At 45.9% G+C, this 27135-nt stretch overlaps 2 protein-coding genes across 8 annotated transcripts in view; one reads left to right on the top strand and one right to left on the bottom strand.

The window, feature by feature from the left end:
- Positions 1 to 11306, bottom strand: part of ANKS3 (ankyrin repeat and sterile alpha motif domain containing 3) — a 53075-nt gene extending 41769 nt beyond the window's left edge. For 3 of the 5 annotated variants that reach the window (XR_012647705.1, XR_012647706.1, XM_075010481.1), the window contains exons 1-7: positions 11285 to 11306; positions 6584 to 6759; positions 5974 to 6172; positions 5629 to 5750; positions 3783 to 3864; positions 728 to 863; positions 173 to 331 (exon numbers count right to left, since the gene is read on the bottom strand). Coding sequence is in view for 3 of the 5 variants with exons in the window: in XM_075010481.1 (XP_074866582.1) it covers positions 173 to 331; positions 728 to 863; positions 3783 to 3864; positions 5629 to 5750; positions 5974 to 6172; positions 6584 to 6753 (868 nt within the window). In the remaining 2 variants the exon portion in view is untranslated. Of the gene's footprint in view, positions 1 to 172; positions 332 to 727; positions 864 to 3782; positions 3865 to 5628; positions 5751 to 5973; positions 6173 to 6583; positions 6760 to 11284 lie in introns of those variants that run through there. The other 2 variants (XM_075010483.1, XM_075010484.1) reach the window with 2 other exon arrangements.
- A 442-nt stretch (positions 11307 to 11748) lies between these two features.
- DNAAF8 (dynein axonemal assembly factor 8) overlaps positions 11749 to 27135 on the top strand; it is a 111802-nt gene continuing 96415 nt past the window's right edge. For 2 of the 3 annotated variants that reach the window (XM_075010934.1, XM_075010937.1), the window contains exons 1-6: positions 12037 to 12241; positions 13799 to 13998; positions 14930 to 15043; positions 17680 to 18201; positions 22997 to 23099; positions 26728 to 26869. In XM_075010934.1, the coding sequence (XP_074867035.1) occupies positions 13852 to 13998; positions 14930 to 15043; positions 17680 to 18201; positions 22997 to 23099; positions 26728 to 26869 (1028 nt within the window). In that variant the 5' untranslated portion in view covers positions 12037 to 12241; positions 13799 to 13851. Of the gene's footprint in view, positions 11765 to 12036; positions 12242 to 13798; positions 13999 to 14929; positions 15044 to 17679; positions 18202 to 22996; positions 23100 to 26727; positions 26870 to 27135 lie in introns of those variants that run through there. The other variant, XM_075010936.1, reaches the window with a different exon arrangement.

The following is a 27135-nucleotide window of genomic DNA, read 5'->3' as shown; positions in this document are numbered from 1 at the left end:
GCATGTCCTGAGGGAAGGAGAAAGCAGCATGCAGGAACCTCTGTGAAAGAAAAGTTTTTAATTCTTCAGTGCAGAACACCCCAGGAGTAGATCAGAGAGAGTCATAGAAGAGTAGGACTGGAAGGGACCATTGAGTCCAGCCCCCTGCCCTCATGCCCTGACCCAGGCTCACCACAGTGAGATGGTTTCTTCCCTGCAATTCCAACTGCTGTTATCTTAGCTAAAGCCTGGGGCCCTTCGTGGATACTGGGGCCCTTCACCTTTCGGACAGGTCTCTGTCTCTGCGGGGGGGAGCACGATTCATCAGAGGAGCTCAGATCTTCATATTTTCCTGTAGTCCAAACACAGACCATTAGCTGCATAGTAACATCAGCTACTTAATCCTTGATTTGCTACTGGCCCTTTAAAAGCAGCGAATCTAAGAAAGTAGTGAGAATACAATAGTTGCTGGCAGCAGAAGCTTCTTGCCCAAAAAAAAACAAAGTCCCGTGGCACCTTACAGACTAAGATATTTTGGAGCATAAGCTTTCGTGGTCAAAGACCCAGTTCGTTAGTCTTACCAGAGTACTCACAGCAGCAAGAGCTCTCACTCATGACGGGGCTGCTGTTCAAAGCAGAGAAATTTTCAGAAGACACCTTAAGTATCACTCCCACTCAATCACTGCACTATAAACCAGCAACAGCTTCTTCCCTGAACACCTTCTGTATAAGCAGGTGTCTCACTTACCTGGGCCCCTGCAGAAGACCTTGGGCACGGGAGCTGTGTGTAGATCCATCAGCCCCACAATCTTCATGTGTCCATATTTCATGGCCAGAGCCCGTGCCGTGGCTCCCGTGTTTTCTCTCAAATCCACTTTCACGCCCTGTGGGAAGGCAATGCATACTTCTGGCATGGCTGTTGTGAACAGACACCATCCAAAGCACCCAAGAGAACCAAAGAACTTGCATTTTCCATCAAGCTCCCTCTCCTCTGTACCTTTTAAACAAGTAGGAAGTGAAAGCTCCCCAAGATCCATAGATAAACTCCCTTAGACTACTCTCACTGGCTGTGTCTACACTGGAGAATTCTATCAACAGAAGGGGACTTCTGTTGCCAGAACTCAGGCAACGTCTACACACATAAAACCTTCTATCGAGAGTTCTATCGGCAGAAGTGCAGCGTAAACACTTCTGTCTACAGAGATGGCTTCCAGTTGCTGGGCAGTGCTTTGCAGAGCTGCGATCCCACTTTCTGTCACCAGAGGACAGTGCTGTCTGGCAATTCTCTGTCGACAGAGCAAGATGTGTGTAGAGCAATCTGTCAGAGGTTCCGTCAACAGGTGCTTCTACTGTAGACACCACCACCATTATCTGCATTCTACTCACATTAGTCCAACAGTTCACTCTTCTACAGAATCTTGCTAGGTTTGCTTCATCCTTCTGAAACAAGTTGCTACGCAAACGACATTTAAGTTTCATAAAGGGGCTCACTGTGGTCAGAAGCCAAGAGGACTAAACATTCAGACATTAGCGTGGAGGTGGAAGAGGCTACTAGACAGAACACAGACACCTACACGCACTAGACAGGATCTCCTCCTGGTGGATCAGGTATTTAATTGATCTCATGCTTTGTCTAAGCCAAAAAGGCTATACAAGGGCTGTTTCAGCAGCCTCCAGAGGCAGACTTGTCCCTCAGATGATCAGACAATCAAAGTCTTTGGGCACAAATATCATTATGAGACTTGACTGACATTCCACAAGCCCTTCTCAGGATGGGAGACCCACAGGCTGAGCACTGCCTGGCTCAGAGTTTCAAGTCCAAAACAACAGGGACAGCCCCACCCAGGTTCCAAATTGCTCCTCCCCTCCTATGATGGGCAGAAAGAACACACACAATTAGCGCCACAGTTGTTTTATGCGAGTCAGGATTCAGACAGACACTGCCTAGGAACACAGTGGCACAGGCTGTGGTGCTTAGTCTGAGCTGAATACAGGGCTTCATGTCCAGCAAACCAAATCAACAGCCCTCTTGGTGTATGGTGTAACGGAGCATGGCCTTGCCTCTAACACAAGAAGTTGTAGGGGAAGGGGTGTCTAACACAAGAAGTTAATCTGATTTAATGGTTATTTAAAACCCCTCTAGACCTGTGACTACATCTAGCAGAGCCGTTATGTCTGTGTCTTTTGAGAGCTCCTCTTCACTGCTGTTTTTAGTTGCAGCTGCAGGAAGGCTAAATCGTACCCTTTGGTCTCAAGGCACTGAGATTGAGGGTCACCCTCATTAGTCAGCATTGAAACCTAACATTTTAGAGAGTCTGTCTGTGAGTCCGTCCGTCTGTGCATCTGAGCAGCCCTTTGTGCAAGGACTCCTCTAAACTGTAAGAGCTAAGACCACCAAATTTGCTATACAGCTTCCTCTTACCCTAACTTAAAGCAAGGTCTGGGGTTGGTTGTGCCATGACAATATGATGTGCTTGGAATTAGAGGGTTTTCCATAACACAGAAAGGGAGGGATGGGGTCGACCGGAAGCACAGTTATACTGCAGAGTGATCACTAGGGGCAACGAGGGGGGGGACAGCTATACTGCAGTGACCACTGGGGGGGCACCAGGACCAGAAAGACAGTGGCCCCTGGAAACAGGGCTTTCAGCTGCATATGAATTCCAGAACTACAGTCTCACATTGCAGTCTGTTTTGAAGTATTTTTGCTCAAGTACGGCAACAGCAAGGGCGAGGCACCTGGTGAGTCAGAAATAGGAAATGGGGATTTGAAAGTTATTTTTGGTTTCTTTGGTGAAAAAATATGTAGTAGAAGAGAGAGAGAAAAGGGAGCACTGGAAAACAGACACCCATGTAATGAAAGACCAGAGACTATGCTGGAAACATCCCAGGCAATTGGGGAGATGGCCTGCTGTGGAGAGAGGTTGTTTTATACTTGGGATCTGTTTATATTACAGAATAGAGGTAAGCATTTAACGCCCTCCAACATGCTGCAAAGAGGCAGTGGCCACCACTCTAATAGAGAGCGACAGCTGGAAACATAACCCGTTGGAAGGCTTGTTCTCTCACATCCTGTGTTCTCCTGACTATAGTCTGGACCCTAGCGATTCTAGAATTTATTTAGAATTGGGTAGATCCAGTACACTCTATATTTGGCATCAATGGGACCAGGAGGTTGCCAGACAATCAAATATTCTGGATAGTAAGGAGGCGTACCTAACAATGTGTAACACAAAAGAAAAACAAGACTAGATATTAAACACAAATGTATGCAGAATATTGTTCCCAGTCTTCCACAAACATCCACATACACTAGAGGACTGTTATGCCTTGCCAGCTGGGCACAGCCTCAGCCGAGTAGCTCTGGGCAGTGAGTAGCTCATGCTTGGGGAGAGAGCAGAGGAACACTACCAGCTGCACTCAGACGCAGCACGGAGGGACACAAGGCAGTGCTGAGCTGGCTGGCCCCTCCTCTGGGGCAGGGCGTTGCTCTCGTGCTCTGTGCACAAACCCCAGCCCCGACACCACTTCTCTGCGCTCCCTCCTGGTGTCCGCTGAGCAGGAGAGAAGCAGTGTCAGGGCTGGAGTTTATGCGGAGAGCACAAGAGCAACGCCCCCTCCCCCTTGGAAGGGGTGGGGAGATGGCCTGCTCAGCGCTGTCCTGCGTCCGTCCATGCTGTGTCTGAGTGCAGCCTGCAGGCTCTTCTGCTCTCTCTGTGCTCCTGCCTGGCTGTGAGTTATGCAGGTTATACAAGTGTGCCAGTTAATGAAATAGTGGTTAAACAAGAGCTTCCTGTACTCACATGACTGAGAAGATACTGGACAATTATCTCATGGCCAGAAGCAGCTGCTTCCATCAGAGGTGTATAGCCATACACAAGCTCCCTGGGTAAGAGAGAGAAAAAGCCCATGTAGGTTAGAGTCAGCACATGTGTAACGCACGCACACGCACGCACTTAGGAAGCCATCTATTGCTCAAGGCAGTGTATTTATTAAAATGCCATTTTAGTCCCTCTATTCCAGGCAGGAGGAAGGCCAGCATGACTGCATGAGCCACCAGGGCACCTCCAGATGAAACACGGTCAAGCCCATTCCTCTTCCTCCAATGTAGCTAGCAGAAAAGGCAATTCTGGTACCTGCAGGGATAAATCCTATCACCTCTTTGTGTCTTGCACCCCACATTCTAGCATGTTCTACGCCTTTTCTATATACATGAATTCTGAACTACATCTGTTTGCCTGGGATAAACTTTAAGCTCTGCTTCATCCTTGGTACACAAAAATAATTCAGAACTCTGAGGAAGATGGGTTAATGTCCAGCTAAGCAATCTGTCCTACCCTGCATGCTGTCCAAAGCCAACAGACAGCTAACACTGTGTTATACAAGGACCTGGAAGGAACTTACCCCCTTTGCATTAGGAAATCTAGCCACTGATGATGTTGCAAATAGGCCAGAAATTCAAGAACATACATATTTATTGCAATAAAGATTAAAAACTCTGAAGTGTGCATGTACATAAAATACAGATTTCTTCCCATACAAAAATAGAAAGAAATACACATTTCTTGTAATCTTTCCCATCTGTGCGCAGAATACCTTTTTTTATGTGCACCAAGGTATGTGTGAATGCATGCCACCAACAGAAGCCTACAGCCTTGCTGTGAGTGCTTTGCTAATTAACTAGGAAGGATTTGAATTTCTCCTGAGCAGCTGCACAAAAACACAGCTTACCAGGAACATGGGTTAAGATCAGTGTTCCCTGTAAGCTGAGCAGTTGGGCGGCCACCAAGGAGAAATGCAGGGGCTGCCCAGTTGAGTGGCAGAGCACCTGCAGCCACCCACTGCTGGCAGCATCTGTTTCTATTGGTGGTGCACATCTTCACATGCATTGGTGCAAAGAAAATTTGTTCCACTCATGGATGGAAAAAATTAGAGGGAACCTGGGTTATGACCAGGAAGATTACACCCTTCTGGATACTGCAAAGCCAGTGTAACTATGGAAAGTCAGCTATTCTGCTTCTAAGAGTAAGACTGCCAATGGCATTTTAAGGCTAGATCTTCAGCTGGTACAACTGGTACAGTTCCAGTGACTTCAATGGAAGCTACCTTGACGTACAGAAGAGAAGTATCTGGGGCTTTAAGTTTTGGAAATCAATATTATTGGACATTAGGAATAGAGAAGCACAAGCACCACACACCCGGTTCCTTGATGAGCATGCTACCAAGGGGCAGTTCTTTGACACACACATGTTGTGGTGCTCATGGCAAGCGACTGTTCACAAGCACCAACTGATTTATACAGTGTCAGCAGCACAGTGCAACTGAGGACTGGTGCAAGCTGTAATGGCCTTTTGCTTACACAGAGATCAGACAAAACAATCTCCTTTCACCTCATACTGTCTTAAATGTGCTGTGGGCACATTTAAATGTGCTGTTTACATGGCACTGGGATCACTATATTAACTTTAAGGCTGACATAGACAGATTATTTCCTTCAGCTGCCAGGGAAAAGGAGTGGATGGAATGAATTTTCTTCTGCTATATTCTGTAGCATAAGAACATGCTCATCTGCTAACGTGCTTGTCTTGCATGTGAAATCATGTGCAAACCCATGAGACAGAAAAGAAACACCAAGTATTTTTCTTTTACTTGCAGTTGGCGTTTGCCCCGTTGTCCAATAAGAATTTGACCATCTGCTGGTGTCCAGCACTGGTGCAGTGGTAGAGGGCAGTCCAGCCATGAATGTCCTTCATCTCCAGCTCTGCACCTTGCTTCAAGAGAAGAGAGAATGTTCTTTACTGCAGCATCTCTCCTGGGTGTTAGCCATTGCCCTCTGAGCTGTGATTCTAAGAAAGTTTGAATCCCCATCAGGAAGCTGAATTTACAGTTGTGCCCAGAGTTTACAGTTCTCTGTCAGAACTGTGGGAGGATTCTACTCCTCAGACATTTCAGTTTTGCAATGGCAGCTTTTTCTAGCCGCTCCCAAACACCCACCTGGAGGAGGAAATAGGCGACGCTCTCATTGCCGCAGCTGGAGGCCAGCATGAGCGGGGTCTGTCCCTCCGGCGTTGGGATGTTCACATTCACTCCAGCCTCCAGCAGCAGGTGCACGATAGTATCGTGCCCAATATAGGAGGCGTACATCAGCGGGGTCCAGCCACCACGGTTTCTCTTATTTAAATCCATCTCTCCACTAAAAAAAAAACAAAAACAAAAAAACAGTAAGTGAAATCAGCTGAACCAGTACTAAAGCTGGTCATAGCTGCAGCATAGACTCATGCAGACAAAATCTCCTTTATTATAATTGTAATTAAAATAAAAAGTGTCTAAAGCCATTCTGGCACTGGAGCCCTGTCTACTCTGTGGCTCACATCAGTTCTAACTCCACTGCAGCTGAATGACTGGGAATGAGGCAGTAAATCTTCCTGTCCCAGACATGGCCCACAAGTCACTTTACACTAAGCAAATGATGGGACGCCACTGAAGTTCACAGGCAAGGAGTCATTGATCTCGTATAAACTGACCCTATATGGCTGCCATTAAAAAACACAATCATTGTAAGTACCAACAAAGCTGTGCTAATCATGCCCTGCCCACTCCTTACCGCTGAATACACTCCTGCACCACCTCATACTGGCCAATAGAGGATGCTGTGTGTAGGTCCAATGGAACATCCAGCTCTTCTCCACATATCATCTGGCCTACTCCATGCCACATGGACAGGCTCCGGTTCAGCAGCTCCGATTCACTGGCTTCGTCGCTCAGCTCTGACATTATGACCTGGGCAGTCAAAGTAAAAGAGAACTTTCAGGTCTGTTTTCAGGCTCTTGCAGTATCATATTGTAACCACCTGCCTCCAGAACTGAGCCTCACCCTGGAAGATGTGGTCTTCTCAGAGCTACATCATGCTGAATTGCTGCCCATGCACTTAAACACTACTCAGCTCATCACTGGCTAACAAAGCTGTCCTGTGAAACAGTAAGTGATTGCTGCAGATTCTCCATGAGTATCCTTTATTTTTGTTCTAGACTATTTGGTCCCGCCCACCCTAAGAAAAACATAGCAAACAATGCTAGAAATCATCATCTAAACTGACTTTAAAGTTGTCAGCAGCTCTGGTTTTTTTCCTCCCTACAAGGATCAGTTTTGGGTCCAGTTCTTTTCAATATCTTCATCAAGGATTTAGATAATGGCATAAATAATACACTTACAGTTTGCTGACAATACCATGCTGGGAGGGTTTGCAGGTACTTTGGAAGATAAGAATAAAATTGAAAGTGATCTGGACAAATTGGAGAAAATGTCTGAGGCAAACAGAATGAAGTTTAATAAGGATAAATGCACAGGTCTCCACTTTGGAAGGAACAACCAGGTGCACACATACAAAATGGGAAATGACTGCCTAGGAAGGAGTAGTGCAGAAAGGAAATGGGGTCATTGTGGACCACAAGCTAAATATGAGTCAACAGTGTAATGCTGTTTGAAAAAAATCCCAAACATCATGGGATGTATTAACAGGACACAAGAAGTGATTCTTCTGCTCTGCTCTAGCTCAGCTGGAATATAGCATCCAGTTGTGGGCATCGTATTTCAGGAAAGATATGGACAAACTAGAGAAAATCCAGAGAATAGCAAGAATACTTAGATCAAGTTTTCTAAACTTTTAACAAGAGTTAAGACTGAAAACATTGGATTTGTTTAGTGCGGAGAAGACAGAGGGCTTGACAACAGTATTAAAGTACATAAAATGTTGTTACAAGGAAGAGAAGAAAAAACCTGTTCTCCTTATCTCTAAGTCTAGGGTAAGAAGCAATAGTCTTAAATTGCAGCATGGGAGGTTTAGGTCGGTCATTAGGGGGAAAAAAACCTACCTGTCAGGGTAGTTAAGCACTAAAATAAATTGACTAGGAAGGTTGTGGAATTTCTATCACTGGATATTTTAAAGAGCAGATTAGACAAACACCTACCCGAAGTTGTCTAGACTGTACCTCACTCTGCCATGAATACAGGGGGATGGGTCTAGATGACCTCTTGAGGTCCCTTCCAATCCTACTATTCTCTCTCCACTCAAAATACACAACAAAGAATGAGAGATCGTCTGTCAAGATTAAGCATTAAATTCTGTTAAATGCCAACAACATGCTCCGCACTGTAGAAGAGAAAAGTGATTTCTAATCTCAATTGTTTAGACACTGGAGTACTTGTAGGAAAATCCTACAGAAAAAAAAACAAACCCTGCTTAAACTGAATGGTGGATGTCACTAATGACAAAAGCATCAAGCGCTGAGCTGCCTTTCAAAATGAAGCGGCAACATCATGTGAATGGAGCTGGCTCCTTTAACATGTCTTCAAGGGCTAGAGAAGCAATCTTGCTAAATTAGTGCTTATTTCCTCAGCGCTTTGGGTGCAGCCTAATCCTGCCTCTGTGTATCTTGGAAATTGCTCTTACACATTTTTAAAGGAATAATGAATCCGCCAGTTGATTTGCAGTTTGTCCAGGGCACTGGAGGCAGTAACTTAATTACAAAAGGCATCACAATCTCATGAATGCCTAAAAAGTTAATGTCTGTTTTCCCTTGCTGGCCTATGGGAGATGGGAACATGCTAATCACATTTAGATGGGATCACAGATTTACTTAGTTCTTTACGTACCTGACACAGCTGCCTTGAGAGTTTTCACTTACATTTGTATATTCTTAACCATTTGGAGCTTTGAAACAATATCCATTTCCCTTTCTTGTGACCTATCAAGTATTCATCTACCTGAAAAAACAGCCCTTCTCCCTTACCCTCCACAAACCAATACATGTTTAGAATATGCTCCCCTGCCCACCCCCTCCCCCCTCCAAAAAAAGGGGAATCTAATCTATTCTATGTAACGTACAATGGTACTTGACGGTTGCTTTAATAGAATAACCCCTCAGGTACTTATTTTGGACAATGGTATGATTATTTCTATTACCCTACTGCCACAAGGTCCTAACCAAGAAGTGATCCTCACTGTTCTATGAAATGTACAAACACATTAAAAGAAGTGCCCCGAACAGCTGACAATCTACATACAAAACAAGAAGTACTGAGAGGGTTTAAATGGAAGATAGGAAAGAGAAAAGGGAGAAAATGATGCTTAATTGGCCAGCAGCAAGCTTTATCTTGACTAGATGAAGACAGGTGGCATCCTTAGCTCAGGTTAAAATCCTGATGAAGACAAGGCAGTCTGTTGTCTTCATGCAAATGAGAAGTTTGAGTTAAAAAACTAGGTTGTCCGAGGTATGTCTTTACCCCCACTTGTTTACTAATGGGAGAATGACAAACTGCCTTCTCTTTGGTAGCATTTTGCCTTGAGGACAGCACCTTTTCCCACAGTGAAAATGCTGTCACAGTGTGACATGTCAACTGTACCTTTAAAAAAAAAATCAATTTAAAGGAAACGAGAACATTAAAAGTCCTGTACTTCTGTCTCCATCTCATTCTGGCCTTCCTACTGCCTACCCTCTGCTCAAAGCTACCCATTCAGCTGTTTCTTTTCTCTCATCCTCAGTTCAGTACTGTCATTATCATTAATAATCAGGTTCATTACAGTAGTGCCTAGTCACCAAACAACATCAGGATCTCATCGCACTCAGAGGTGTGTGAACTGAAAAGTAGATAGTCTGTGTAGAGCGTAAGCTCTCCAGAGCACAGACAAGACAGCCAAAGCTCAGGGGAAAGGGCAGAGTGATGAGTGTGATGGCAATAAATGGTATGTTTGTACCAAAACATTTTTGTTTTGGAAGGGGGTTAGCTAAATAGAAAGACAATGTAATGCTGACAGAACAAGAAGACAGAGAAGGGGGAAGTTATGATTGCTGTACTACAAGTAAATACTATTACAATAGTCTCACTTAAGCTTGTAATCACTGTGACTGGCCGCATGTTTTTGCAGAACAGAGCTTTTCCCTACCGTTGTGGTAAACACAGCTGCATACAAGGAAAAAGAATGGCCCATTGATTAGAGCACCAGCCTGCATCTCAGGAGACCCAGGTTCAACTTTCTGCTCAAGCACTGGGCTTCCTCTGTGACCTCAGTCAAACAGAGGTGTGTGCACCATCCTACTTCACGGTGCGCAGAGGGGGTTCTAACGATCCCTATGAGAAAGATGGGAAGGTGTTCAGGTACTGGACCAGGAGTAAATAAATATAGTTCCATACAGGTAAAGAATATTCCTGTGTGTAAGGTTACTCATGGGCTCAAGCCTTAACCACACCACACCAGGTGCTCGGCAATAAAAAAACAAATGCAAATACTTCTTTGCAATGCAGTTTGTCATTTTCAATCTCCTTTAAAAATAACAAAAAGCCTTGGTTCCTAAATGGGACACCTGGTTACTGAACAGGATTCACCCTTGAAAAATCTACTTTTGTTGTTTTAGACACCTAAGTCAGATTCTTTTGCTATACTGATAACAAACTGTTTAAACAAACAACAGAAGAGCCTAAATATTTAACCTGGGGAACTGGAGTTTTACATTGGGTCCTACAAGATGATTAAAACAGAACAAACGCTGCTCTCAAAAAAAAAAACAAACCCACCACCTCATGCCAAACCATCAGTAGGGTGACCACATTGCCCTATGGCAAATACAGGACACTGGCCTCTAGGGACTGGGGGCTGCTGTTCCATGTCAGAGCTCCTCAGTGATGGGGGTGCCTGCACCACAATGAGGCACCAGGGATGGGGGCTCTGCAGCCTCCTTATGAAGGGGGAGTGAAGGATGGGGGCTCGGCAATCTCACAGCAGGGGCTGGGGGGTGTCAGGAAATGAGAAAGCACCACGGTCAATGGAAGCTGCCTCCGTGGGGTGTCATGAAATGGGGCAGCCTCCCAATGGAGGAGCTCCCTGGCAGTGGGGGCTACCACCTAAGACACTGGGTGCTGGTGAACAGGAGCCCCGTAAAATACGGGACAATTTGCTCATTTCCTTACAAGAGTCAGGGCAGCTGTGAGACCGCTTAAACAAGAGAGTGTCCCGGGAAAAACACTGAGGGGCTGCCTGGCCGCAGGGCCCCCTGAAAGCTGGGCACTCGCGTGGCCGCCTAGGAGATGCAGGTGACGCCCCGCTGGTCCCCACGGCGCCCCAGGCCGGAGCAGGTGTCTCGGGGAGGTGCACGTCCGCCCGTGCCTGGGCGCAAAGAACCAACTTTATGCCACACATGGCTGGAAAACATTAGTTTTACATTGGGTCCTACATGATGCACCGCCCCACAGCGGCTACCTGGCCCCCAACCCCTGCACCACGCTGGCAGCGACCTCCGGCGCCCCTCACCTCGCACGACGCCGCTCGCTCCCGGAAGTGCTGCACGCGCGCTATAGGAACGCCGGAAGCGCGACCTCTCCCGCCCGAGGACCAAGAGCCACGAAACTACAAACCCCGGGCTGCCTCGCGGCAACTCGTAGACCCCGCCCCAGTGCCTGCTAAACAGCCAATAGAGAATGACAACCCAACAAGGCGGGGCTCAAATGAGCCAATGAGAGACGAGAGGGTGGAAGTTGCGGAGATCCTGTCAGGAGAAGGCAGGGATTAAGTGTCTTTGCGATAGCGAAGGGGACACACCGCTCACAGACGGCCGGAGAGTGGACAAGATTATAGCTTCTTTATATTCGTCTGTAAGGAAGCGGCGGTGTCCGTACTTCTGTTTGTGATCTAGAATTTAACGTGTACTCCTGTCAGGACCTCGGCGGTGGACGGAGCTCGGGGCGGGGCAAGCGGCTGGGGCTGGGACGCGACGAGAAGCGGGGCTCTGAGGTGCGGGGCAAGAGCGGGGGTGGTCTTTGGAGGGCTGCGCTGCGGAGGGTGGGCGGGAGAGGGCCGCGCCGCTGCGTCGTGGCGCCGGGGCCACGGAGACGGGAGGCGGGCCGAGGCACTGGTGGCGGTTGGCCTGGTTACCATGGGAACGGCGGGAAGCGCGGGGGAGGGGCCGGGCTGGGGCGGCGGTTTGTGTCGGATCCCGGGGGCGGGGATGGATGGGGGAGGGAGCCAGCCCCAGCTTCCTCCGGAGGGTCCCCCGGGCCGGGGCGCCCGCAGCGCAGCGTTAGCGGTGAGCGGAGGCGGCGTGTAGCGGCCAGGACGGGTACCCGCGTCGCCGAGAGCGTATTGCACCGTACCCAGCGCGCCGGAAGCGATCGGCGCGAGGGGAGGCTCGCAGCAGGAGCTTGCCAGGCCGGGGGCTGCTAAGCGGGGACGTGAGACCAGCCTGTGCGACAGTGACTGGCCATCCGGAAGGTAGATCAGGGCCTTCTGTTCTCCCCGCCTCCAGGCCCAAGAACAGGTGGACGCCGTCGGATTACAGGGTGGCAAATTCAAAACCCGTGCAAATACTTTTCCGCACGTAATTATTGTGGCGAAAGCCCAGCATCTAATAAATTACATTGTTAGTCTTTAAAGTGCTACATGACTGCTGTTTTGTTCTGACCTAATTGTTGTGTGCGTGTGACGCTGCCACCAAATGTCACTGAGGCCAACCGTTTAGTAAGATTAGCGAAAAGATCGTCCATTTGGATTGGGCACAGGCAGGGTGGTGTAAATGGGAAAGGGAGCTCTGGAGCTCTGCTAGGGAGTGGTTATTTCACTGTCAAAGGGAGATCATGATAGTGATTCCTCCCCACCATGCCATGTAAACTCAACCTTGTCTGATGTGGATAAAGGAGACACATTAGATGGATGATGTGCAAAGCATTCACAAAGGCTATGTTTACACTAGAGAGTTTCGTAGACAAAACTCTCAGAGCGTCTACACACAAAGTGCGTTTTGTCGACAGTTTCTGTTGACAAGAATGCTGTGTAGATGCTCTGGGGGCACTTTTGTCAACAGAGCAGATCAAAAGATTGATCTGCTTTTATGTGTAGATGGGATTTGATGACAGAAGTTTTGTCGGAACATCTCTTCCAACAGTAACTTCTGTAGATAGATGCTTCTAGTATAGACGTTGCCAAAGGCACATTACTTGCTTTATTTTTCTTAAATTGTAAGCTCAGGCAGAGAATGAGCCTTGCTCTACAGGTAAAGCACTTAGTTAGACTGTGGAAACACAAGTGATTTAAGAAGGACAATATAATCATAAGGCACATCAAATCAGTGCCTGAATTCCATAGGGTAGCAGTCTCTCAACCTTTACGACCTTTATTATCGGTGAGAACAGATTTACTCCCAGCGGCAATTCTTGTGGAAATCAGATGATTGTATCACAAACTGAAAATGTAAAGGTCCTCAAATAGTTTTGAATATCCAGTGAGCAAGAAGGCAGCCTCCACTGTCCCTTGTGATTTCTCAATCTAGTCTATGAGGAAGTAAGCAGAGAACCCAAACTCTATAAAAAAAGGTAGCAAAGTCAAAATCCAAAGGCCAAATCTTTGGATCCCCTTTCTGCTATTCTAGCAAAGCAAAAACATACCTACAGCATTCCCCTGGTATAAGGGAACTTTTGACTGGCATAGAACTGGCAATAGCACCTTCACATCACTTCTTTCTGCTCTTCTCCCAATGTATTAGGTCAGCTGGGATACATATGAGGGTACTGTTAGAAGCCAGCGCAACTTAGAACAACTCTGACACTGCTCTAAATTATGCCAGGGACACAAAAACACCAGTCTCTTGGGGTGTCAGGTGAAAGCAAAGGCTCCGTTTAATTCACCATACTGCAGATCGTGTTGTTATTCAGTGCTAGGATATTGTTGACCTTATGACATTCAGAATGAAAAGAGTCCCAAGAATTACACTGAGACTTCATGCACATGGGATCTAGTCCTCCACTGTGCTGACACTATCTCTGTTTTCTTTAGTGACATGTTGAAGTCCTTTTGCCTGTGAGTTGGTTATATGGGAGTAATTTCAAATGGCATCAGAAGGAGGAAGCCAGGAAAAAGAGGATCCATCTGAGGATCTTCCACCCCCTTTCTGGGGTGACAGAACTGCACAATGGGGAGCCATCCTTTCTTCAGTGAAAGACCAAATCCCGTCTCTGGATTCTGACACCTCCATGGTAAGCATGGCTGCCCAGCATCCTTCCTCGCTATGTTACACAAAGGGCTCTAGGTATGGCAACTGAGGATTTACTTAGTAGTGGTGAGCTCCTGAGTGGCCAGAGCTTCTCTCAATCGGCTGCTCATTTGCTGGAAGCAGTGCTGTAGTGGGTGTTACTCTGGGAGCTCTTTAATAGTCAGAATGCTGTGTCCATTTTCCCCCTTGTGTTTGCATCATCTCAGACAGTACTGATCACAGGCCTGAGTCTACAAAATGTTCAGCACCCTCAAGCTCATTGAAGTCAGTGGACACAGAGGGTGCTGGCATCTGGCAGCATGAGGCCTCCTGCATTATTCATCTAACAAAAACAAGCCTTGGAACACACAAATAACCATATTGAAATGGAATAGCTTTTATTTTTCTATTTCACTCTGGTGGGATATTAACTGTAGCACTGTCAGAGCTTGGCACAAAGCCTCAGAACGTGCCTCTCTGTGGCTGAAGACCATGAAAATAGATCCTTGATCGAGAGAAGATCTGGGTTGTCTTTGCTGCGCTGACACTGACTTGCTATATGATAGGAGGAAAACCATCCCATCTTACCCAGTGTGCTTCAGTTTCCCCTTTAAACGGGTGTAAAGATACTTACCATCGGGGAGAAAGCAGCTTAAATTTCTTAGAGGTACTGTAGCAAATAATAACAGTATGATGGAGAAGATCTTTTGCACCATGGTGTCACGTATTAATTTTAAGATAATTCAGTCCAAGGTTTCTTTCACACGCAAACATTCTCTAAATTCTTTGTTTCTACTCATCTGGAGCAAGCATAGTCACTTCTCTCCTTTGATATCCCTCAGTACCACAGCCAGGGTGAGATGAAGAAGTTAGATGACTTATACCCCTGTGCAAATTTGCTGGCCCTTGCTTTCATATTTTGTTTTCTGTGGCAGTCCGATGGTGATGCAGATGGGGAGCTGTTTATCTTCCAGCGAGATCTACCCAATTTGATTCCTGACTTGTCAGAAGAACTGACATCTCTTTCTTCAGAAGACCCAGACATGCAGGTTACTGACTGTCTACTGTAGCCATGTTTTCTGTGGGTTTCAGCAGTGCAGCTGCTTAATTTTACGGTAGATTTTTAGGTTGCACTCCATGATACAAATGTCTTGACCTTTTTCTTGTGTTGGTGCTGTATTTCTCTCTAGTCCTCATCTACTTTTGTAGGGTTCTCTCTGTTTTTGGGATCTGGACCCTTCTCTCTTTGCCTCCACTTTCTTGCAGTTCCTCTTATTATCCCCTTACTCTCTGCCCACCCTCTGCTGGGGAAGGGTCCTTTCTTTAGTTGCTTGTAATGTGGATCCCATTGTTCTTCCCCAAGGTTGTCGCCGTCCACAAGGCCCTGGCCTGGTTCTGCTGTCTCTCAAGGAGACCTTCATTGTTCTCAAAATCAAATGAGCTTGGTTTTAATGAGCTACTCCTCCACGGGCAGTGGGTGAACCTAGGGATGGGGAAGGCAAGCTCCCGCCCTGCCACCTGATGCCCCATCCTGCTGCCATGTTCCCTTGGAAACCAATCACCCCCTTGCTGTAAGGGCAGCCCACCCCTACCACAACAGGTAGTACACAGTCCCAGCCTTCTCCCCCACTCTCCCAAGCACCAGACGGGGAAGGCAGGTGGCTCATAGCTCCAGCCTCCCCCAGCCCTAGCTGGAGCGTGGCCGGAGGGCGGGACCAGCTAGTGCACAGGTCCAGGCTCCCACCGTCCTGATTGGAGCACGGTCGGGGAGACAGCATGGCCCCCGGCAAGAGCACAGTGAGGAGGGCAGGCAGCATGTTGCTCCAGCCTTCCCCACCTTTGACCGGAGCATCGGGGTGGGAGGGTGGCACTGGGGGCAGAGTGTGGGCAGGGCCAGACTGACAGTCTGGGAAGACATTGTCTTCTCTTGCCACTTATGCCCACCGCCCAGGTACTGCGGTACGATGGATAGGATGCTGACTGTCTTGCAGTAGCAGCTGACAGGCAGAGATGCAGGCAGTAGGCTACGTGTCAGGAAGTGTGATGGGAACATGTATGCTTTCTTTGATAGGATAATGAGCCTTGTGGATAGGGGAGAAGTGGTAGATGTGGTATACCTAGACTTTAGTAAAGCATTTGATATGGTCTCGCATGATATTTTTATAAAAAAAAAACTGGGCAAATACAGTTAAGATGAGGTTACTATAAGGTGGGTTCATAACTGGCTGGATAACCATACTCAGAGAGTAGTTCTTAATGGTTCTCAATCCTGCTGGAAAAGTATAACAAGTGGGGTTCCACAGGAGTCTGTTTTAGGACTGGTTCTGTTCAATATCTTCATCAACGATTTAGATATTGGCATAGAAAGTACACTTATTATGTTTGCAGATGATACCAAGCTGGGAGGGGTTGCAACTGCTTTGGAGGATAGGGTCATAATTCAAAATGATCTGGATAAACTGGAGAAATGGTCTGAGGTAAAAAGGATGAAGTTTACTAAGGACAAATGCAAAGTGCTCCACTTGGGAAGGAACAATCAGTTTCACACATACAGAATGGGGAGAGACTGTCTAGGAATGACTACAGCAGAAAGGGATCTAGGGGTTATAGTGGACCACAAGCTAAATATGAGTCAACAGTGTGATGCTGTTGCAAAAAAAGCAAACATGATTCTGGGATGCATTAACAGGTCTGTTGTGAACAAGACATGAGAAGTCATTCTTCTGCTGTACTCTGCACTGATTAGGCCTCAGCTGGAGTATTGTGTTCAGTTCTGGGCACCGCAGTTCAAGAAAGATGTGGAGAAAGTAGAGAGGGTCCAGAAAAGAGCGACAAGAATGATTAAAGGCTTGGGCTTGTTTAGTTTGGAAAAGAAGATTGAGGACATGATAGCGGTTTTCAGGTATCTAAAAGGGTGTCATAAGGAGGAGGAAGAAAACTTGTTCTTTTTGGCCTCTGAGGATAGAACAAGAGGCAATGGACTTAAACTGCAGCAAGGGAGGTTTAGGTTGGACATTAGGAGAAAGTTCCTAACTGTCAGGGTGGTCAAACAGAGGAATAAATTGCCAAGGGAGGTTGTGGAATCTCCATCACTGGGGATATTTAAGAACAGGCTAGGTAGATGTCTATCAGGGATGGTTTAGACAGTACTTGGTCCTGCCATTAGAGCAGGGTGCTGGACTCGATGGCCTCTCGAGGTCCCTTCCAGTCGCAATATTCTATGGTCCTGTGCATTACAGGAGACCCTGATTTGTAAAGGAGAACACAGTAGAACACTGAATTTGTGACTCTTTCTACCATGGGGTGGGTGATTATAGAGAGCTAACTGGGGAGCAGGCCAGCTCCAGTGTTTTGGCCTGGGGACGCTAGCTTCTTGTATCGGCTTTCCTTACAATGAGAGGTGCTTGGTTTCCAGCTGGGCTCTGTTTGTAAGCAGTAGCTCAGGATGACAAGACACTGGGCTAAATGGATTTCAGGTGCATCCAGGTGCTGGCTTTACAGAGTGAATCTCATTCTGTTATGTAACAAATTTCAGGGATGAAACCTGAGTCATGCAGTTACCTAATGACCACTCAGTTTGAATGTCCATCAGACAATTAATTCTACGTGGTTTACTGTATGTCTCTGTATTGCTTGGTGAGGGATGTGACTGTCTTTTCTGGGATTAATTTTTCTGTATCTATAGCAAATATTAGAATCTGTGGGACATCATGGAGAGGCCTGGAATGGAGACCTAGAAAGTTCTGATCGTCAGAAAGAAATGGATGTCACCCAAGCTGTGGGAAGAGAACACATGCTGTTGGTTAGAGACCAGGCATATGCTTTTTCCAAACTTAGTGAAGAAACTTCAAGCCAACAGAGAACAGCTTCAATAGATCCTACAGATCAAACTCTCAGAGGGAAAGAACTGGACTATGGAAAAGACAGGGAAACAGAAGACTTCTGGACTAATGAAACACTGTGTATGAAAGGGCCATGTTTCAAAAATGCAAATAACAGTGAAGAGAGAAGAAAGCTGATAGAAACAAAAATACTTTCTAAGGTGACCTTAGAGGTATCATCGGGAGACGGAAGCCATTCAAAGCTAAAAACAAAATCACCCTTGGAGACTATCAGCGACAATCTAGAAAGAACCACTAAAGACGAAAATGAGCAAGGAGCTACTTCAGCTGACCACCCTCCAGGGCTGATGCTTTTTTCATTGCAGGTAGGTGCCAAGGGATAGCTTTTTCAGTGATTGCTTAGGTGTCTAGCCTGGTGTAAAATACATTAGCTGCAGAGTGTTCATTGCCAATAAGAGCACATGAATGTCCAATTAGGCATACACCATGTCATTATGAATTTATAGTGCAGTAGCAGTGAGGAGCCCCAGTCTTGGCCAGGGTCTCATTGTATTTGGTGTCGTCCAAACACAGAACAAAACAGCAGGGCACACTGTGAAGAGTTTATAGTCCAAATAAGCCACGTTGGAAGTTAATCGCATTGATCAGAATAGGGAGTGTCTATTTTCAAGAACACCAAGCACAGAATTTCTGCCACAGATGCAATGTGTGGTGAACTCTGTAGCATCTGGTTGCAGAGAGTTCTGACATTGTAAGGTGAGATATGTTTGTCATGGCCAGACAGTAGCATCAAAGAAGTTAAGACCTTTCCCATTTATTTTACTGGCGTGCCAGTTTTTGAAGCTTATTTAGTGCGTCAGTGGCCTGCTATCATGGAACTGCAGGTGAAATATGATTGTCCAAGTGGAATTTCAATGTTAGTGGAACAGAAATGTCTTGTTAGATGACTGTGAGTGAGAGCAGACTGGGAGACATGATCCAATCTCCTATCCTTCGCTGCTTCTGGTCTGGTCTACCAGCTCTCCAGGGTCAGTGGTGCCCTCATGAGACAACCACTTGGATGCTAAAATAGAAAATTTACAGGTCTTTATTTCATAGATTAAAATGCGTTTCCTAGTAGCTGTCTACCATAAGAACCTTTGGATTTCTGTTCAGAGCCTTCAGTGGGATTAAAGTACAGACTCCCAACATTCCACCAAGTTTACATGGCATTTTTTACAAAAATGAGTATCAAAGCTGCACTCACAAAACATAACCCCTTTTGGGGTCAATGCCATAACTGCATTGTATACAAACATGCACTTACCTGTTTGTGCACTGAGCTGCCGCGCCTGATCCACCAGTTCCCTGCTTAGACCTTGCCCAAGTATTTTTGGGCCTCATTCTGATCTTAGTCAGACCAATAAAAATCAGGAGTAGCTCTGTTCAAGTCAGCAGGCTTGGTTCTCCTGCAGTATACCTTTTACACCAGTACAGCCCATTGACGTCAGTAGAGTTACTTGTGATTTGCACAAGCGCAGGTGAGAGGAGAGTCAAGCTCAGTGGATTTTATCTTGGTGTCAGAGAACAGAGTCAGGCTTTTCGTAAACACAGTTTAGGCAGGCATATGTAGAATGGTTTGTGCCTTAAGTGGTAGAAGCCTGCTGTCAGATACTCCTACTTCCGAAGGAGGTGCACCTGAGCAGAGATCAGCTGATTCCCTTGCAAACAACAGCAGGGAAGTTGAGACTGGGGAATTTGAGTGGAGTACAGAGCCTCTTAGACAAGTAGGCACCACCAGGGAAATGGGAGACTACCGGTACGTAAGGCCTGGGAGTGACCTGATAAAAGGGGGTAAATGGATGATCTTGAGAACTTTTATTTTGAATATTTGTTCATTTAAGAAGCCAGAACCTGAAAAAGACAAATGGATTTGTGAGCTATTGGAAAAGGACCTTTATGAGAAAAGTAGGTCAGGGACTCTTACATGGCTATCTCTGCCCACAGTGGCATGTGCCAGAGGTGATCTGCCTGTTTACAACTTGATTTTGAAAATTAGTATTTAATCCCCAGCTGTTAAATGTAGGTAAGTGTGTGGCTCACTTTAAGCATCAGAAGTCCCATTGAAATAATTGGAACTACTCATGCTTAAAATTTAATTTCTGCTTTCATTTGGAGCCTTAACAGTCTCATCTAAGGAGGCATATCTCATTGGCTGACTTTTTCACAAGCCATCTCTTTTATTATCCATCAGATCTTGCAACTCTTAGCTTCTTTGTTGCCAGGCCTTATAAACACTCTGTAATGATCTTTGTTCATGTGAATAACAGTGTATAAAGAGAGGACCTGACACTATAATTATGTACATGATTCATGATAGTGAATTCGTTTACAATTATTTAGCAATATTGTCTAAAAAGAAGCTGGTTGTCACTACACCATAATTACAGCAAACATGTACATTCAGTGTTTTCATTGAGATCCTTTGATAAAACTTATCAGTGATGAGATATAATATAGTTCTTATTATAACAAACTCTATTGTCTGTCTGTACCTCCCTCTTGAGATTTGCTCCTCACTCTTTCAAGACCAAGAAATCTGAGTGGGAGCTGCTGAGCCTTGACTAGCTTCTTGTCAGTGACACAGGTTTCAGTCTGTAGCCATCATCAGACTTTCGTCCTCCAGCAATCTCTGGGCATGCTCATGCGCCCAGCCCGGCTTTGTAGCCCCAACTGCTATGAGCAAGCATCTAGACTAAGGTGCTGCTTCGACTCCAGTTCTGATGAGCTTCCCCAGCTCTGGGCCCTGGTCTGGTGGCCAGTGGAGGCCTGCAGAGGTCAGTAACACAGAATGCTGCCTGTTTTCCAGGTGCTTCATGCAACTTGGCAAAGGAGCTGCTCTTTGCATTACTGTAACTCGCTTTGGGCAGGCTGACGCGATGTATGTTCTTACCCGCCTCCAGCAAAGTGTGTGATGGGGAGGGAGTGGAATGTTGTGTACAGAGCTAATTCAGGCACAAGACAGCAGGGCAGGACTACTGCTGCGCACCTTCCGCAGCTGCTCTGCAGGAGGCTAGTGGCTCTGCAAGCACTTGGTGAGGTGCCTTATTCCAGAGCAGAGAGGGGGGTTGTTGTTGGGCTACAAAATAAACTGAGAGTTCCTGGGGTGATGGGATGGGTATTATGATGTATGTTTACAAAAATACGGTAGTCATTGTCCTGATGCTGTTATTATACAGGCTGGATAGGTATGTTTTTACTATAAAATGAGATTTGAAAATATTTTTCTCTGGGGAGAAAAACAATTTTGCAAGCTGTATCTTGTTAAGCTCAGATCCTGTTATGTACACAAAACAATTATCACTCAAGAATGATATCTTGGCATCTTGGATAGTTCTCTGAAAGCATGGGCTCAGAGTCCAGGCCATCAAATAAGTTGACAGAGTCTTAGGAACCATTGGGAAGGGGTAGATAATATGACAGAAGATATCTTAATGTCATTATATAAAACCATGGTATGCCCACACCTTGAATAATGCATGCAGTTCTGGTCAGCTCATCTCAAAAATGATGGATTAGAATTGGAAAAGGTGCAGTGAAGGGAAACAAAAATGAGCAGGGGCATGGAACAGCTTCCATATGAGGAGAGATTAAAAAAACTGAGGCTTTTCAGTTTAGAAAAGAGACAACTAAGGAGGGATCTGACAGGGATTTTTAAAATCATGAATGGTTGGAGAAAGTAAACAAGGAAGTGTAATTTACCTTTTCACATAATACAAGAAGCTGGGTATTTTGGTATTTACATTTTCAAGACCAGGGAAGGCTTTCAGAGGAATTAGTAAGTTCTGATATTTTACCACCAGACGATGCATACCATCGGGGCTCCTTTACCTGCACGTCTACTTATATAGTATATGCCATCATGCGCCAGCAATGCCCCACTCCACTTTACATTGGCCAAACTGGACAGTCTCTACATAAAAGAATAAATGGACATAAATCAAATATCAGGAACGGTAATGTACAGAAGCCTGTGGGAGAGCACTTCAATCTCCCTGGACACTCATTAGCAGATTTAAGGGTGGCAGTCCTGAAACAAAGAAATTTCAGAAATCAAATGGAGAGAGAAATCTCTGAGCTGCAATTCATTTGCAAATTTGACTTCATTAACCGAGAATTAAACGGAGACTGGCAGTGGCTCGCACCTTACAAAAGGAGCTTCTCTGCCCTAGGTGTTAACATCTCCACGTTAGTAACAGAGAGGGAGCCGTGCTAGTCTATATACTATCAAAACAAAAAAGCAGTCAAGTAGCACTTCAACGACTAACAAAATCATTTATTAGGTGAGCTTTTGTGGGACAGACCCACTTCTTCAGACCATAGCCATACCAGAACAGACTGAATATTTAAGGTGGAGGGAGGGTGACCACAATAAGTGAATGGTATGCGGGGGTCACATGGCTGTTGGTGGGATGGGTCTTGGATTTCTGACCCTGAGGAGGAGCTGATTCAGTCCACATTACTGCATCCCTCCTAGGCTCAGGAGCTTCTTCAGATAGAGCAGGAAGCTCCTTCACTCTGACCACTTTAAGCATCAGTCCGTCCAGTTAGGTTCTCTTAGCACTTGGGCTGTGTTTGGCTGCAGTTACAGCACAGTCACAGATCTACTCAGACCCAGCAGTGGAATGAAGGCAATGGGAGGTGCCAGACATTAGCTCCCCATTTCCAGGTGGCTGTCAATGTTCCTTCTAGCCTTTTCCATCCATGAGTGAAATACATTTTTATGTGCACTGAGTCATATGCAAATGTGGACCACTAGCATAAACAAAAATCATAGCTTTGTGGCTCTGCTTATCAGCTGGGCAGCACTTGAACCTCTCCTGTGTGACCACAGAAACACAGTTTACAGAGAGCTCTGGTAGCCACACACCGTTTTGTAGGTCCACCCTGAAGGACCCAGTGGAATGCAGGTTCTTCTGCTGGGGAGTGACAGCAGCGTGGCACTGTGGGAGTTCAAGAAGGAAGATGGCCATCTACTGTGCATGCATTCAGATACTTCTTCATGGTGAAGGTACCCAGGAGAACTTTATCCCCTGGAATACGGGCTTTCGTGTTTGTACCTGTGGAAAAAGTCACAGGGATGAATTGTCCCTCACCTCTGGTTTGGTTTCATTCTTTCAGGATGTCGAGAAATGGGATCTAGACAAGATTCTTGAGGATCTGGAGCAGCAGAAAGACAGTAGAATTCACTCAGAGGAGCCTGTTCTTCCTTCAGAGGATCACAGTAACATTGCGCAACAAATGTTAACTAGCTGAAATGGTGTAAAAATAATCCACTCAGAATAGGGCCCACCAGGATGGGCTCCACTCACCAGAACTGACCTCTGTTCTGGCCTATGTCATTCTAAATTCTCCTTATCTGCCTATAGTGATGGTGCCTTCAATATCTATCCCTCTGCTTAATTTCTCTTGCTCTTAAGAGTTTTTGTTTCTAGCTTAAACTGTCCTTTAATGTTGTACCAATGCTGCTTAGTCAGGCATGTTCTGAGAATGAGCAGTTCCCTTCCTCAATCCATTTTAAGGGTGCTGGGCCAGATGCAACCATGCAACCTATTGATTAAAACAGAAACACACCATGTCTGAGTTTGTCCCAGCAAGCCTGTAGTCTGGCATTATGTCCCTGCTACCTTCTGCCCGTCCAATCTGGGAGCATATTGCTTAGGAGTTGTGAGCATATCTTTTCAGGCAGCTAGACAGGGTGTAACACATTGCCTGGGCACCTGTTGCTTTCTAAAGGAGCAGTGTGTCAGCTGTGCTTTGGTCCTTCTTGCCCACTTCAGAGCTCCAGCATGGAGGTCTCCAGCAGCCACCATGCAGTGTCATCCTTCAGCTTCCCACTTCCCCTGCAGTGCGGCTTCAGCCAATATGGGTAGATTTTAGTCCTTGGAAAGTTCCCCATATGTTAGCAGGCTAGGGAATGGGCATCCCCTGTTGGGGCTATGGCATGCTGGAAGGTGTGGAAAACAGGCTCTCTTATCTAATACCCAGTCCGAAATTGGATCAGGCTTCTAAACTCTGAGAAGATAGCAGGCCCTATGCTCAGGGAGTAAAACGGGGTAGCAGGCTTATGGGACACCAATTGATTGTATTTCTCTGTAAGTGCCATTTGAACACTTAATGTCACTGTAAACTGGGGTTCTCCTTCAATTGATGTCTCTTTGGGTGTTCCCCTTTGGATGTTTGTGTGCCCCTGTGCTCATAATCAGTGGTAGCAGTGGCTGGTTTGGTCACATATACACAGTCCCAGTCTGGTGCTGCTGCAGGAGATTAACTGAACTGTGCAACAACCCCCTCCTCCCCCCTCCCAGTTCCTTCTTTACCATCTTTGGCTCTCGTCAGAGCAATTAGCAATGCTGCTCAGCTTTCCGAGTAGCATCATTTGCCCTAGTTTTTAGTGTTGCTCTAGTTAGATCGGTTAGCTTTATTACTTTATTCCTGTCCTTTTGTTTTCTCAATTGTTTTTTGTCATAGAGCTGTGTATTTCTGTTTTCACCATCCAGGACAATGTTTGTACCTCCCTGAGCGACATGCCTGGCTTCCCTGGATTCAAATGTTGCCTTACCTGCAGGCTCTCTCTACCTGTCTTGGATGAGAACTCTCTGTGTGTCCCATCTTGGTGAGACACACGTACCACAAAACTGCTCACACCATCACAGCCTCAGAACCTGCACCCAGAAGGCAATAGATGTCCAATGTAATCTTTTCCATCCAGCATCTGAACTTGAGGCATGCACCCCTCCTGGCCAGAGATTGCTGACTACAGCCTTTAACAAGGGTCCTGCTTCTACAGTCCAGCTCATGATCAATCAATCAGGAAAGTGGTGGGGCAAAAAAAAACAGGGTACCACATCCCCAACTCTGGAGTTGGTCAAGAAAAAGTGCTCATCTAATGGGCAAACATTCTCAGTAGCAGCCACTTTGCCCAATCGAACAGCCAGAACAGCAGGACCTTCCAGTACATCTGTCAGCCCCCTTGCCGCTCATACTAGAGCACTTACTAGAACTGAAAGAGATGGGCCTTTCTGTGAGTTCGATACGAGTACCTCTCTGCCATCATGGGATTCCATCACAAAGTAGACAGATTCTCTACATTTCTACAACTGCTCACTAAATGCTTTCTCAAAGGCCTCTCCAATTCTTACCTAGAATCCTAATCCAGCATGGGACCTCAGTTTAGTCCACACCTTCGCCAGCTCTGCATTTGAGCCATTGTTTACAAGCTTGTTGCTACACCTTTCTAGGGAGGTTGCATTCCTATTGGGCATTACATCCACTAGGAGAGAGCTCTCCTGGCTAACCCACTTTACATAATCTTCAAAGATAAAGTATCCCTGAGATCACACGCAAAGTTCCTGTCTAGAGTTGCTTAATCCTCTCACCTCAACCGATCCATTTACTGACATTTCCCCGCAAACTACACGTGGATAGACAACAATCCAGAAAGAGGGTAGGGAGAATGTTTTGTTTATGTTTTAAACAAACAAAACAAAAAACCTTACACCTGTCTTGTTGAGAAACACCTGAACTTCCTTACTTAGGAGCAAGGAATTGACATTTGGAGGGAGAGCTGCTCTGGTGCTAGGGTTATCTTTTTTGCTTTTTGCTGTCTCACAGAAAATTAACCTTTGAAAATTTTCAATTTGCATGTCCTAAGTAGAGACTTGTTAGACTTTGGCAGCTGAATTTTCTGAAGGTTCCACCTTAGCTATGTATGTTCCATTTCCTCCTGGGTCCTGTGTAGGCAGCATCCTTACGGTGTGACTGAGCTTGCCATAACCCCTACATCCATGTGCTTAGTAGAACTTTCCCTGCTACTGCTGAATGAGAAAAAAGCCATATGTGATCATGTCATTCAAAGCTGTCTCATGGTGCATGTGCACAATGGGGCTGAATGAAAATTGCTTGGGCAGTCATAATATCAGATTTTTTTAATGTTTAAATGCTTGACTTTGCAACCTTAGTGTTCTTCTAATGTAGCTTTTTTTTGGTATATTTAGAGAACACAAGCTATATTTCTGTACCCCACCCTCCCCGCCAGGGGACAGATAGCTCAGTGGTTTGCACATTAGGCTGCTAAACTTAGGGTTGTGAGCTCAATCCTTGAGGAGGCCATTTAGGGACTGGGGCAAATAGATGTCAGGGATAGTGCTTGGCCCTACCAAGAGAGCAAGGGACTAGACTAGATGACCTCCCAAGATTCCTTCCAGTTCTAGGAGATGTGTATCTACAATTATTTCTTATTTCTAACAAGCAGATTGGGTCCCTGACTGTGGGTATGTTATTTCTTACAGGAAATATTTTCAGGGAGTCAATGAAATAACATCAGTTTTCCTCTCTTTACCTGCTCCCTATCCTGTCTCCCTGCTGTTTACCTCTGTCTCCTTCAGTTAATACTTTAAAAATCCATCCTGCCTGTAGGTCAGTATAGGTAGCATGACAAAGAGGCAGAAGAAAGTGTAAATTACACAGGTTTATGTTCCCTTATATTCCCCTCCTGAATCTGGTCCTATTTGTCCATGCTACCATGCTGTGCCAACACTTCAGAGGCCAGCTTCCCAGGAAAGCAATGTCATGAGCCAAGTAGTGGCAGTCAGTAGTGAAGGAAGGAAGGATAGACCATTAGAACCTTCCACATAGGTTCTTTTAAGTGTATTTAAAATTAAATAAATTGGCTTGGTTTTGGAGTGTAACCAGGTTTTGATTGCAGAGAAGCAGCATTAAATTCCTTACTGCTACTGTATATGTGACTTTCTGTAGAAAAAGTGATAAGACATGAAAGGGGAAGTTGGAGGCTCTTCTGACAACTGCAAGACTGTAGTAAGTAGTTCTTTGTCTTCTCTGTTCATCCATAGAGATGTTGGTTGCTAGATCCCAAAGTAGGCTCATGGAAAAGCTAGAAGAACTGTGTGCCAAGCAGTCCAAAGTGTTATCTCCAGGACACAGGAAGCCATTGGCCAAGCTTGCTAACTTTCGAGAATGCCAAAGCGATCAGAAGTAGGTCCTTCTCTCTAGGAGTTAAACTTTGCACATACAGGCTGCGTCTACACGTGCACGCTACTTCGAAGTAGCGGCACTAACTTCGAAATAGCGCCCGTCACGTCTACACGCGTCGGGCGCTATTTCGAAGTTGAAATCGACGTTAGGCGGCGAGACGTCGAAGTCGCTAACCCCATGAGGGGATGGGAATAGCGCCCTACTTCGACGTTCAACATCGAAGTAGGGACGTGTAGACGATCCGCGTCCCGCAACATCGAAATAGC

The sequence above is a fragment of the Carettochelys insculpta genome, chromosome 16 (genome assembly GCF_033958435.1).
Source record: "Carettochelys insculpta isolate YL-2023 chromosome 16, ASM3395843v1, whole genome shotgun sequence".
In the NCBI taxonomy this organism is placed as follows: Eukaryota; Metazoa; Chordata; order Testudines; family Carettochelyidae; genus Carettochelys; species Carettochelys insculpta.
The sequence above is the reverse complement of the archived record's forward strand: the minus strand, read 5'-3'. Positions and strand labels throughout refer to the sequence as shown.